The 14,223-nt window shown below is 37.4% G+C and overlaps 1 protein-coding gene across 1 annotated transcript in view; it reads right to left on the reverse strand.

Annotated features, from left to right (window-relative positions):
- The window catches only part of LOC128110625 (cation channel sperm-associated auxiliary subunit beta-like), a 195,021-nt gene that overhangs the window by 8,568 nt on the left and 172,230 nt on the right, over positions 1-14,223 (reverse strand). Inside the window, exon 22 of the mRNA XM_052738258.1 lies at positions 13,415-13,525. Within this exon, the coding sequence (XP_052594218.1) occupies positions 13,415-13,525 (111 nt within the window). The remainder of the gene's footprint in view (positions 1-13,414; positions 13,526-14,223) is intronic.

Raw genomic sequence — 14,223 nt, forward strand, 5'->3', positions numbered from 1 at the left:
AGCCTTGATAAGACCAAGAGCAGCTCCCTGAGTCACAGAATCAGCTAGCGTGGACTGGACCAAGAGCATCTCTCTGAGATACAGAATCTGCTAGCTCCAATTAGACCAAGAGCTAAGATTGGTCCCAGAGGGGCCCCCTGAGACACAGACACAGCAAGCACAGAGTGGACCAATAGCAGCTCGCTCAGACACAGGCACCTCTTACACCTATTAGAGGAAGAGATGGGTAGACATCAGTGCAAAAATACATACAACAACATAAAGAACAATATAGCATCACCAGAACCTAGTCCTTCTACAATAGCAAGACCTGAACATCACAATGTAGAAAAGGAGAAGAAAGTGACCTTAAAAATAACTTCATGAAGATGCTAGAGGCCTTTAAAGCAGAAATGAAAAATTTCCTTAAAGAAATTGAGGGAAAGAAAAACAAAAATTGGAAGAAATCAATAAAGAAACTGAGGAAAAGACGAATAACAAATTGGAAGAAATCAATAAATCCCGTAAAGAAAGCAAAGAAAACCATGAAAAACCAATTAAACATGTGAAGGAAACATTTCAAGAACTGAAAAGTGAAAAAGAAACAATGAAGAAGACACAAACAGAGGGAATGCTGGAAATGGAAAATCTGAGTAAATGAACAGGAAACACAGATGCAAGCATAACCAACAGAATACAAGAGATGGAAGAAAGAATCTCTGGTGTAGAGGATACAATAGAGGAAATAGATTTGTCAGTCCAAGAAAACAACAAAGCCAAATAAGTCACAACACAAAATGTCCAGGAAATCTGGGCAACCATGAAAAGGCCAAATCTAAGAATAATAGGGATAGAAGAAGGAGAAGAATATCTACTCGAAGGCACAGAAAATATATTTAAGAAATCATACAAGAAAACTTTCCCAACTTAAAGAAATACCTATGAAGACACAAGAAGCTTATAGAACTACAAACAGACTAGACCCTAAAAGAGTCCCCTCGCCACAAAATAATTAAACCACTAAACACACAGAATAAAGAATATTAAGAGCAGCAAAGGAAAAATGTCAAGTGACTTATAAAGTCAGACCCGTCAGAATAACACCCAACTTCTCAATGGAGACTTTGAAAGCCAGAAGGACCTGGACAGATGTAATGCAGACACTAAGAGACCATGGAGGCCAGCCTAGACTAATATACCCAGGAAAATCACCATAGACAGAGTGAACAAGACATCCCAAGACAAAACCATTTAAACAATACCTATCTATAAATCCAGCCCTATAGAAAGAACTAGAAGGAAAAATCCAAACTAAGGAAGTCAGATGCACCCACGAAAACACAGGCAATAGATAACCCCACTGTGGTGGTATTGTGTTCCCCAAAATATTGTGCACCCTAATAAACTTATCTGGGGTCAGAGACAGAACAGCCACAATATTAAACATAGAAATTAGGCAGTGGTAGCACACGCCTTTAATCCTAGCATTCCAGAGGCAGAAATTCATGTGTTCAAGGATACAGCCAAGCATGGTGACTCACACCTTTAATCCCAGAAAGCAAGCCTTTAATCCCGGGGAGTGATGGTAGAAAGCAGAAAGGTATATAAGGTGTGAGGGCTAGAAACTAGAAGCATTTGGATGGTTAAGCTTTTAGGTTTTGAGCAGCACAGTTCAGCCATAACCATTTGAATATGAGGACACAGAGGCTTCCAGTCTGAGGAAACAAGATCAGCTGAGAAGTTGGCCAGGTGAGGTTAGCTGTGGCTTGTTCTGTCTCTCTGACCATCCAGCATTTCACCCCAATAACTGGTCCCGGGTTTGATTTTATTAATAAGAACTTTTAAGATTCATGCTACACCCCACAACAGTAAATCCCAAAGAGGAGAAGTATACACACTCTACCACCAAAAGATAACAGGAATTAACAATCACTGGTCATTAATAACCCTTAATATCAAGGGACTTGATTTACCTATAAAAACACACAGGATAACAGAATGGATATGAAATCAGGACCCATCCTTCTGCTGCATACAAGAAACACACCTCAACCTAAAGACAGACACTAACTCAGAGAAAAAGGCTGGGAAAAAACTTTCCAATCAAATGGACTTAAGAAGCAAGCTAGTAGCTGGGCGGTGGTGGTGCACGCCTTTAATCCCAGCATTTGGGAGGCAGAGACAAGCGGATCTTTGTGAGTTCGAGGCCAGCCTGGTCTACAGAGTGAGATCCAGGAAGGGCCCAAAGCTACACAGAGATACCCTGTCTCAAAATAAATAAATAAATAAATAAATAAATAAATAAATAAATAAATAAATAAATAAAAATAAAAAAAGAAGCAAGCTGGTGTAGCTATCCTAATATCTAACAAAATAGACTTCAAACTAAAATCAATTAAAAGAAATAGGGAAGGACATTACATACTCATCACAGAAAAGATCTACCAAGATGAAGTTTCAATTCTGAACATTTATGCCCCAAATACAAGAGCACCAAAATATGTAAAAGAAACATTAATAAATATGGTGATATTTTATTTGAGCTGAAATGTAATTTTATTTATGTATTAATAATGTTGCCTGGGGATCAGAGCTAAGAGCAAGTCATTAAGCAGAAGTCTGGTAGTGGTAGCACATGCCCTTAATCTGATCACATGGCAGGCAAAATCTCTGTGTGTTCAAGGACATAGCCAGCATGGTGACACACGTCTTTAATCCCAGTACCAACCATAGAGACCTGGAGGTCTGTATGACAGGCAGTGACAAAGAAGTCATGTCGTTGGGTTTAGAAATAATGAGAAGGCAGAACAGAAAGTCAATAAAAAGACAGGACACAGGAAAAGCTCTCTCAGGAGAAGCGACATCAGCGAGTGGTAAGATAAGGTGGTCTTAGCTCTTGGCTATTGCTCAATCTCTGAGCTTTTAACTCTTTATTTGGCTCTGTGTTTCTTATTTAATAAGACCATTTAGAATTACGTCTACATTTGGCACCCATGTCGTAAGAATTCATTAAAAACCGTTGGTGGTTACAGGCCCGGCTCTGCCCAGCTCAGCCCAGCTGGGTCCGGCTTGGCCCCGACTTGGCCAGAGTTTCAGGCCCAAGGCCTGGCCAAAGGTACCTGTCCAGTTGCACTCAGTCAGAGCTGCACTTGATCGTAGCTGCAGTTGAAGCTGCTTGTGGCCAAATCACCAACTCATGTGGTCAGAGCTTAAGGTAGTTGCAGCTCAGGCTTTAATCGGCTCAAGTGGGAGCACGTGACTGGATTTCAGCTTTTAGCTAGAATGCGTGGCTACCCTTCCTTCCTTCATTCCTCCCTTCCTTTGTTCTTTCTTTCTTTCTTTCTTTCTTTCTTTCTTTCTTTCTTTCTTTCTTTCTTTCCTTCTCTCTTGCTCTTTGGATTCCCATCTCAGACACTAGGTAGCTGTTTTGAAATTCCCTGAGATTTCTACTGTTCTACACAGATTTGGTAAGTCAATTAAGATATCAGATATTTTAAAAGGAAAAACTACTTAAAAGAGAAAATTTTTTCCACATTAAAAAAAATGGGTATTATTTGTACATTAGAAGGAATTGGTCTTTATTTGATAAAACATTAGGCAGTCTGAAAATGGAACATTTATATGAGAAGAATAATGTTGATGGGATATATATTACACCAATTATGCATATTATTACTTTCCTTATTCTTATTTTACTATTTAAAAAGATAGTCAATTTAAGTGGCAGGATAAAAGCTTTAGAAAAACCTGTAATAACACCTGATTTCTAAATGGAGACTTTGAAAGCCAGAAGAACCTGGACAGATGTAATGCAGACACTAAGAGACCATGGATGTCAGCCTAGACTAATATACCCAGCAAAACTTTCAATCACCATAGATGGAGTGAACAAGACATTCCATGACAAAGCCAGATTTAAACAATACTTATCCACAAACCCAGCCCTACAGAAAGCACTAGAAGGAAAATTCCAACCCAAGGAAGTCAGATACACCCTCGAAAACACAGGCAACAGATAAAGCCACAGCAGTAAACCCCAACGTATACAAGTACACACACATCACCACCAAAAAATAACAGGAATGAACAATCACTGGTCATTAATTTCCCTCAATATCAATGGACTTAATTCACCTATAAAAAGACATAGGCTTACAGAATGGATACAAAAGCAGGACCCATCTTTCTGCTGCATACAAGAAACACATCTCAAATTCAAAGATAGACACTACCTAAAAATAAAAGGCTGGGAAAAGACTTTCCAATCAAACGGTCTTAAAATGAATTATAGAGAAATTCAGACTCAGACAGAAGAATTTAACGGTGAAATTATTACATGATTGGATTATAAGGTTATAGAAAGAAAGCCTGTTTTCAAACAATCAAACTTAATTTATGCAGTAACCATACAGCAGCTACCTGGTCAAGTAAATACACAAAATAATTGGACTCCCATTGAAATGTTAGATTTAAGAAGGTTTAAGGAGGCAATAGTATCTTATGGCATGCATTCCCCATTTGTAAAGCAAATGTTAAACTACTGGTCAGCTTGTAATAAGATTATTCCACAGGACTGGAAAGAGCTTGTAAATGCTCTCCTAGAACCCGGGGCACAGCTGCAGTGGCAAATGTGGTTCAGAGATGAAGCTAAAACCATAGAAAGTCAGTGGAGGGCTAGAGGTGTGGAAATCTCCCAGGATCAGCTTGTTGGAGAAGGCCAATATGCTACAATACAAAGACAGTGTTTATATGATAATCAAACCCTAATTCTATGTCAAATGGCAGCCTTGAATGCATGGGACAGAATTGAGGAAGCAGGAAAGAAAACTGAGTCATTCACTAAAGTTATACAGGGCCCAAAAGAATCCTTCATGGGTTTCTTAACAAAGACTGACTTCAGCAGTAAATAGAATGGTCCCGAATTCAGAATTTAGCCAGATAATACTTGAATCTTTGGCTTTTGAGAACTTGAATGCAGCATGCAAGAGAATAATCAGCCATTATAGGCAAGAGTTGAACCCTTGGAAGTTTGGATTAAAGACATGTTTAATGTTGAGGCTCATGACCATGATGATATGTGGATAGGAGAAGCAATTTCAAGAGGTTTGAAGAATGTCAGATGTTTTGGATGTGGAAATCAAGGACATTTGAAAACAGACTGTAAACATGGCATTCCTAGAAACAATGTTTCTCCAAGGAACAATGGCAACAGAATGCCCCTTCCTTCTGGAATATGCAGAAAGTTTGGTAAAGGTAAACACTGGACCAATGAATGTAGATCAATAAGGGACAGACAAGGAAATCCTTTGCCTCAGTCTTCAGGAAACTCCCAGAGGGGCCTCAGGCAGGCCCCCACAGCAAATCCAGTTCAGACCTTTCCTGCAGTCATAGAAGAAACTTCTACTCAGAGCAATTAAATAACCAAATGCCTATTGGAATAAACAAGGCTGCTTGGGGTGATGAAACAGCTGAGACAGAGAGAACAGAAAATTCAGTAGAAAGTATAAAGAAAATTTTTTGGCAAACTTCTATAAATGAACAAATACCAAAATTAACAATAAGAATAAATGATGATCCCAGGAAGTGGTGGCAGAAAGCAGAAAGGTATATAAGGCATGAAGACCAGGAACTAGCCTGGTTAAGCTTCAGGCTTTCGAGAAGCACAGTTCAGCTGAGGTCCATTTGGATGAGGACTTAGAAGCTTCCAGTCTGAGGAAACAGGATCAGCTGAGGAATTGGCAAGGTGAGGTAGCTGTGGCTTGTTCTGCTTCTCTGATCTTCCAGCATTCACCCCAATACCTGGCTCCAAGTTTGTTTTTATTGATAAGAGCTTTTAAGATTCATGCTACATCATAATGCTCTATTAACTTTGAATTTTCTCAGTGCTAATGAGAAAGGAACAACAGCTGCAAAGAGACATTGGATAATAGAAAAAAACTGCAGAAGTAAATTAGCACATATACTTTAAGGATGTGCTGACCTCAGAATGGAAACCAGGATATGTGTTACTTTGGGGATGAGGTATTGCTTTTGTTTCTATAGGAGAAGATAAGCTGTGGATACCATCAAAACTGATAAAGGTTTGATTTGAACAAGAGAGACCTCTTAATTAGAAGAGGTGATAGTTCATCAACCAGCATGACCATCCAATTGAAACTAACTTATACCATTAATACATGCCTTTTCAATTAATCAGATGTAACTTGCCTAAAGGGAACCTTTCCAAAGTTAGTTTTGAGGAAAGGTGTTTGTTTTTGTCTTTTAGGAGAATGAAGGCTAAGGAATCTGAAGAACCCTGGACAAATGAGTCATCTGAAGAAAAAGGACAAATCCTCTAAAAAAAAAAAGTCTCAAGAAAAAAAGTAAAATGGCCTATAGGTCTATCATCAATAAAATTTCATAAGTCTTCCTAAATGTTTGTTTCTACTCTTCTCTAAAGACATTGAAAACTATTGGTTTTCTTGTAGTCCCAATTCAATTAAAAATTAAAGCTGACTTTGGAGTTGGAGAATGGTTCTCTCCTTCTTTAAACCCAAGCATGTTGCTTAAAAGGAAAATACAAACTCCCTGTATCATGCCAGAAGAAAGAGCCATCTTCTGATATGGGACAGGAGAAAACAAACAAACTAACAAAAATTTAAGGGATTATTCTATTACTATTAATCTCAATTCTTTCATTCTATTCTGATTCTTTAAACTTTTCTTTAAGTATAAATTTTATATCAATTTACAAGATTAATATATTTTAAACTTTGTTAAGATATTAATGGTTATACAGAGTACTAACTAATTGTAGAAAAAAGGCTTCAATTAGCTATCTATACATGTCTTTGTGTTTGAGTTTTATCAGTGTTCCGCAGGAAATCATGACCAGGCCTAATATCAAATTTGAAGTCTCCAGGAACAAGATGAGGCCCCACAACAACAACAAGTATTCTACCTGGACAATAATAATAGCACTAAGCTGACAAACATCATCTACAGATCAGCTTTGGACTACAAACTACTAAGAGCAATTCTGAGATCCAGTTTCACAGACTACTTGAATAAAGACTTGAAATAAGTCCTGAACTTTGGCATTATGCACAGACTGGACAACAAAGGATATAGCTACCTTCCTAGAATTTGACAATTAACCCAAAATTTTTCTTTTCAGAATAAAGATACCTTCGCCCATATCCAGCCAGAAGCAATTTTAAGAATACGATGCCCACATTCCCAAAGAGGTGGTGTGGAGCGAGTGGTTTTTTGGTCTTTTAATGGGTTTTGTGTCTGGGACAATTTTCATTGTTTAGGAGGGTTGGCTAGAAGTTTTTGTTAAGGGTTAGGAAAATGGCTAAGCAAAGGATATTAGATTTAAGGTTCTTGTTAAAAAAAGGGTATATGGAAATCATGGAATAGAGGGTAGATTATTGAATCTACTTGGAAAATAAAGAGAAGATATAGATATGATATAGATAAAAAGATAGATTTTTGAATCTACTTTTAAAAGACAATGACTAGTTTTAAATAATTTACATTGGATTGGATTTTTGTATATTGTATACAAATTATATATATTGAGATTGATATTGTTAGAAAATGCTATACTTACATTTCTAATCTTGTTCAAGATATTGTACTTATACCATTCAGTTAACAATATAATGCAATTTGCTGATCCTTGAATGTTATTAGTACCAACTCTTAGGATATAAAGGAATGAAAGTTTTTAGTTAGACATTACAATCGAACTTATAGTCATATTAGATAAGTTTTCAAATCAAGCAGATATATTTTTGATAGACAAGTCATCTTCAAACCCTTCATAGATCTACAGAATATGGCATGTAAAATGTTTTAATAACTTAGAAATTTTTTCTTTTTTTATGACTATGAGACATGTCGGCTCCTGGCAGTACCAATCTACTTCAGAGAAAATATGGGCATTGAAGAAACTGCATATCGAATTAACTTTCACTGTGGCAAAAGTTAGCCACTGGACAACAAAGTATCCTCGAATTGACTGCTGACAAACAGGACAAAATGGACAGACAGGACACGAAACAAAGGACTACCGATTCTTGCCAAGACAAGTGTGGTTGTGGCTTTAACAAAAGGCATATTCTGAGGCCAGGACAATATGGCACCATCCCTGAAGTGGCCTTTACAGTCTGGAAAAGGTATAGTTCCCCTTTCTTTGAAGGCAGCTGAACTGGCAGTGGACTGATGGCTTCTGATGTGCAGTGCAACAGCAGCTGAAACAGTTATTCTTGAAAGAGTAGCTAAGCTGACAGAGTCTAACCTCTCAATGGTAGACTGGCATTTAATAGAGGGATGCGGAGAAGGATGGGATGCTGAGATGAAGCCACACACACAAGCCAAGAACAATGGACAGCTGAATTAAAATAACATCAACAATTTCCAGAATTTAAAATCCTGAATTACGACAGGACACTAGTAGAATTCAGGTGTTTCTGGTACGTGGACTACTGTCACCAAATGTAACGTTGTACTGTTGGCCTTGTATACATTCTACTTCACAAATGAGTCTGTCGGACAAGCAGCCTATAGGCTGAAGATGATGCCCCAACACTGCAGAGGAACCTCAGGTGACTGTCCAGGCAGCTGGATGTTTCTGTCAACTCACAATTTTTTGGAAGCTGCTTGCATGCACTTCCTGTTTTTTTAGGTAATATTATTTCCTTCTTGGGTCTTTGAGGGAGATGAAGATTAGATAGTTATGATTATAGTTATAGTTAGTTAAAGAATAGATAGTTACAGTTATAGTTTTCCTTGTTAAGAATTTTAGAAAAGAAACTCACTAAAGAGGTGTAAGTGTATAAATTTGAAAGACATTATAAAATAGTTCTGTTAGTAATATAAGTTAGGATAGAAAGTACATCAGGTACATTTTGGACTTACCAAAAGAGGATAGATAATGGAATTATTTTCTCTGAATTTGTCAAATGCAAATGGACTAGACATTGTTTAGGTATTTATTGCTTGTCCATATTGTATATAGTTGTACTTATTGTATATAGTTTTTTATATTAGTTATAACTTATTTCCTTTTTTTATTAGGTTAGAATTGGGAAATATGGTGATATTTTATTTGTGCTATAATGTAAATTTATTTATATATTAATAATGTTGCCTGGGGATCAGAGCTAAGAGCAAGCCATTAAGCAGAAGTCTGGTCGTGGTAGCACATGCCCTTAATCTGATCACATGGCAGGCAAAATCTCTGTGTGTTCAAGGACATAGCCAGCATGGTGACATACGTCTTTAATCCCAGTACCAACCATAGAGACCTGGAGGTCTGTATGACAGGCAGTGATGAAGAAGTCATGTTGTAGTTGAGTTTAGAAATAATGAGAAGGCAGAACAGAAAGTCAATAAAAAGACAGGACACAGGAAGAAGATCCCTCTCTCAGGGGAAGGGCAGCAGAGTGTGGTAAGATAAGGTGGTCTTAGCTCTTGGCTACTACTCAATCTTTGGGCTTTTAACTCTTTATTTGGCTCTGTGTTTCTTATTTAATAAGACCATTTAGAATTACATCAACAACTAAAGTTTAAATCACACATCAAACCCTAAACATTAATAGTGGGAGACTTCAACACCACACTCTCACCACTGGATAGATGTGCCAGATCGAAACTTAACAGAGAAATAAGGGACCTAAAAGATGTTATGACTCAAATGGACTCAGTTTTTATCTACAGAACATTGCACCCTAACAAAAAAGAATACACCTTCTTCTCAGCACCCCATGGAACCTTCTCTAAAATTGATCATATACTCAGTCACAAAGCAAATCTCAACAGATACAAAAAAAATTGGGAAAACTTTCTGTATTCCACCATGATTTAAAGTTAGATTTCAATGACAACACAAATTACAGAAATCCTACAATCTCATGGAAACTGAATAGTACTCAACTGAATGCCAATGGGTCAAGGAAAAAATAAAGAAAGATATTAAAGACTTCCTATAATTCAATGAAAATGAATGTACAACATACCCAAAGTTATGGGATACTGTGAAAGCAGTGCTAAGAGGAAAATCCATAGCACTAAATGCCCACATAAAGAAGTAGGAGAAATCTCACACTAGTGACTTAACAGCACACTTAAAGTTCTAGAACAAAAAGAAGCAAAGTAACCCAGGAGGAATAGAGGCCAGGAAATAATCAAATTGAGAGCTGAAATCAATAAAATAGAAACAAAGAGCACAATACAAAGAATCAATGAAACAAAGAGTTGGTCCTTTGAGAAAATCAACAAGATAGACAAGCCCTTATCCAAACCAACCAAAAGGCAGAGAGAGGCCACTGAATTAACAAAATCAGATTTAAAAATGAGACATAACCACAGACATGGAGGAAATCCAGAGAATCATCAGGCCATACTTCAAACACCTGTACTCTACAAAACTGGAAAAATCTAAAATAAATGAAGAATTTTTTGATAGATTCCACATACCAAAGTTAAATCAAGACCAGATAAACTATTTAAATAGACCAATAACCCCCAAAGAAATAGAAAAAGTCATTAAAAGTCTCCCAACCAAAAAAAAAAATGCCCTGGACAAGATGGTTTCAACACAGAATTCTACCAGATTTTCAAAGAATAGTTAATACCAATACTCTTCAAATTCTTCCACACAATAGAAACAGAAGGAATGTTACTAACTCCTTTTATGAGGCTACAGTTACTCTGATTCCCAAGCCAAATAAACATTGCAACAAGGAAAGAGAATTCTAGACCAATATCCCTCATGAACACTGATGCAAAAATACTCAATAAAATATTGGCAAACCAACTCCAAATATACATCAAAAAATTATATATTTTGGAGATCAGCCCTTTGTCAGATGTGGGGTAGTCTCCATCCTCGAGATGCAAGGATGGTTCAACATATGAAAGTCTGTCAATGTAATACATCATATAAACAAACTGAAAGAAAAAAAGCTATATGATTATTTCATTAGATGCCAAAAAGGCCTTTGACAAATTCCAACACCTCATCATGATAAAGGTCTTGGAGATATGAGGGCTACAAGGAACATACCTAAACATAAAAAAGGCAATTTACACGCCGGGCGGTGGTGGCGCACGCCTTTAATCCCAGCACTCGGGAGGCAGAGCCAGGCGGATCTCTGTGAGTTCGAGGCCAGCCTGGACTACCAAGTGAGTTCCAGGACAGGCGCAAAGCTACACAGAGAAACCCTGTCTCGAAAAACCAAAAAAAAAAAAAAAAAAAAAAAAAAAAAAAAAGGCAATTTACAGCAAGCCAAAAGCCAACATTATATTAAGTGAAGAGAAATTCAAACAGATTCCACTAAAATCAGGAATAAGACAAGGCTGTCCACTCTCCCCATATTTATTCAATATAGTACTTGAAGTTCTAGCTAGAGCAATATAACAACAAAAGGAGATCATGGGGATCCAAATTGAAGAGGAAGAAGTCAAACTTTCATTATTTGCAGATGATATGATAGTATATATAAGTGACCCTAAAAACTCTACCAGGGAACTCCTACAGCTGATAAGCACCTTCAGTATTGTGGCAGGATACAAGATTAACTAAAAAAAATTCAGTAGCCCTCCTATGTACAAATGATAAATGGGCTTAGAAAGAAGTCAGAGAAACATAACTCTTTAAAACAGCCACAAAATATAAAATACCTTGGGGTAACTCTAACTAAGCAAGTGAAAGACCTATATGACAAGAACTTTAAATCTCTGAAGAAAGAAATTGAAGAAGATATCAGAAAATGGAAAGATCTCCCATCCTCATGGCCAGGTAGGATTAATATAATAAAAATGGCAATTTACCAAAAGCAATCAAAGGATTCAATGCAATCCCTATCAAAATCCCAACACAATTCTTCACATATCAGGAAAGAATAATACTAAAATTCATTTGGAAAAACAGAAAACCCAGGATAGCCAAAAAATCTGCACAACAAAGCCACCTCTGGAGGCATCACCATTGGTGGCATCAAGCTCTACTATAGAGCTATAGTAACAAAAACAGCTTAGTATTGGCATAAAAATTGACATGTTGAACAATGGAATTGAATTGAAGACCCTGGCATTAACCCACACACCTATGAACACCTGATTTTTGACATAGAAGGCAAAACTGTACAATGGAAAAAAGAAAACATCTTCAACAAATGGTGTTGGCATAACTGGGCATCAACATGTAGAAGTTTGCAAATAGATCCATATCTGTCACCGTGCACAAAACTTAAGTCTAAGTGGATCAAAGACCTCAATATAAACCCAGTTACACTGACCAGCAGAATAGAAAGTAGGAAATAGTCTTGAATGCATTGGCACAGGAGATCATTTCCTAAATATAACACTAGTAGTACAGACACTGAGAACAATTAATAAATGGGACCTCCTGAAACTGAAAAGCTTCTGTAAGGCAAAGGACACAGCAAATAGGACAAAATGAGAGCCTACAAAATGGGAAAATATTTTCTCCAACCCAAGGATACCACTCTTGGGCATATACCCAAGGAATGCTCAATCATATCACAGGGACACATGCTCAACTATGTTCGTAGCAGCACCATTCATAATAGCCAGAACTTGGAAACAACCTAGATGCCCCTCATCTGACAGAGGGCTGATGGAGACTGAGGGGGAGTGGATGGGGAAAGGGATAGCTGGGAGGCAGGGAGAGAACGGGAGGACAGGAGGGAGGAGAAATTATAGTCGATATATAAAATAAATGAAAATTAATTAAATAAAAGGAACAGTATGGTTTTCAGTCTGCCTTCTCTGTAACTCAAATACAGTGAGTTAAATAAATTATAGGGGAGACTTGAAGAAATGTATAGTAGGTAGAAAATGCTCAATTATTCTTTCTGGATTTAGGAGGTTGTAGCAGGATGATTAAGAATACAAGGCCAGCCTGGGTTACATATCAAAACTCTATCTCAAAACCACAAAAGAGCAGGGCTGGAGAGATGGCTCAATGGGTGAAACGCTCACTGTATAATCATGAGGACCTGAGTTTGGAGAACCAGCACCCACCTATAGTCTGTAATTCCAGTGCTGCTGTGGTGGGATGAAGCACAGACGGGAACACTGAGAAGCTTGACGGACAGCTTGTCTTCCATGTGCAGTGACAAGTGACAGCAAAATGGAAGGTAAGTACTGACACCCAAGGCTGTCTTCTGAACACCACACCCGTACTACAGCATATGTGCAAACATGCACACCACATCACACATCCACACACAGATAACAAAGGAAATACTAATCTAAGTTAGTGTGTAAAGTGACAAGCATCATGTTACCTGACTGCTAACTTTATGCCCAACCCTATATGTTGTCTAAAATCAGAGTTTTATTTGTAGTCATATATGCAGTTTACATAAAACATGAAGATTTTCATAAAACTCCATCATCAGGTAATTACAAATTGTTTTACCTTTTCTTTGCAGTCTGAGAAAGCAACAGCATGTGAAAACTTTTGATGTTCTGTGCAGTTGCACATTTCCCGACTGGGAACATTATAACACTGCTTGAATTGTCCTGTTACCTGTAGACAGAGGAACATAGGTTGATTTGTTTTCATACTTTAGAGTTTTTCCAAATTAAGTGTTTAGGAAATACTTATTATCTGAATAATAAAATTGCAAGAAGAAAAGAAAATTCATTAATGATAAAATAAGAGGCACTGAGAGTATAGATCTGCATACAGTGCTTGTCCAGGAGGTGAGATTATGAAAGTCATAATGCAACAATATTTCTGTAATGTAATTTAACAATTCCACAAGGTTACACATAGACATTCTGTTCAGAAACACTTCACAAAAACACAACTTCCTCTTGGTAACTTCATTTCATAGCGAGTTTCTCTGACTAGAGTGAAAGCCTATAAAGATACCATATGACATGCATGTGCAGGGCTGTAACTTAGAGAATGCTGATCAGTGCCTGATAACACCAGAAGTGCTGACATGTACAGCTGTCACAGCCCCCAAATCCTGCAAAAAAAAAAAAAAACCCTCTTCAGGGGTAGCTGTGGCAACACATGTCAACAAACTCAGCACTTTGATCAGGAGTTCTAAGTCAGCATGGATTGTACAGCAAGTTTGATCCAGCCTGGACTATACAGCAAGACCTTCCTCAACTATACAAAACAAAATAAACAAAGGGTCAAATCTCCCTCTTAATTACTTGGTATGAATTAGATATATTTCCTACTTAGCACAGGGAAACCATGGAGGAGGGGGA

Source organism: Peromyscus californicus, unplaced genomic scaffold (genome assembly GCF_007827085.1).
Source record: "Peromyscus californicus insignis strain IS unplaced genomic scaffold, ASM782708v3 Scaffold_15__1_contigs__length_86483966, whole genome shotgun sequence".
NCBI lineage: Eukaryota > Metazoa > Chordata > Mammalia > Rodentia > Cricetidae > Peromyscus > Peromyscus californicus.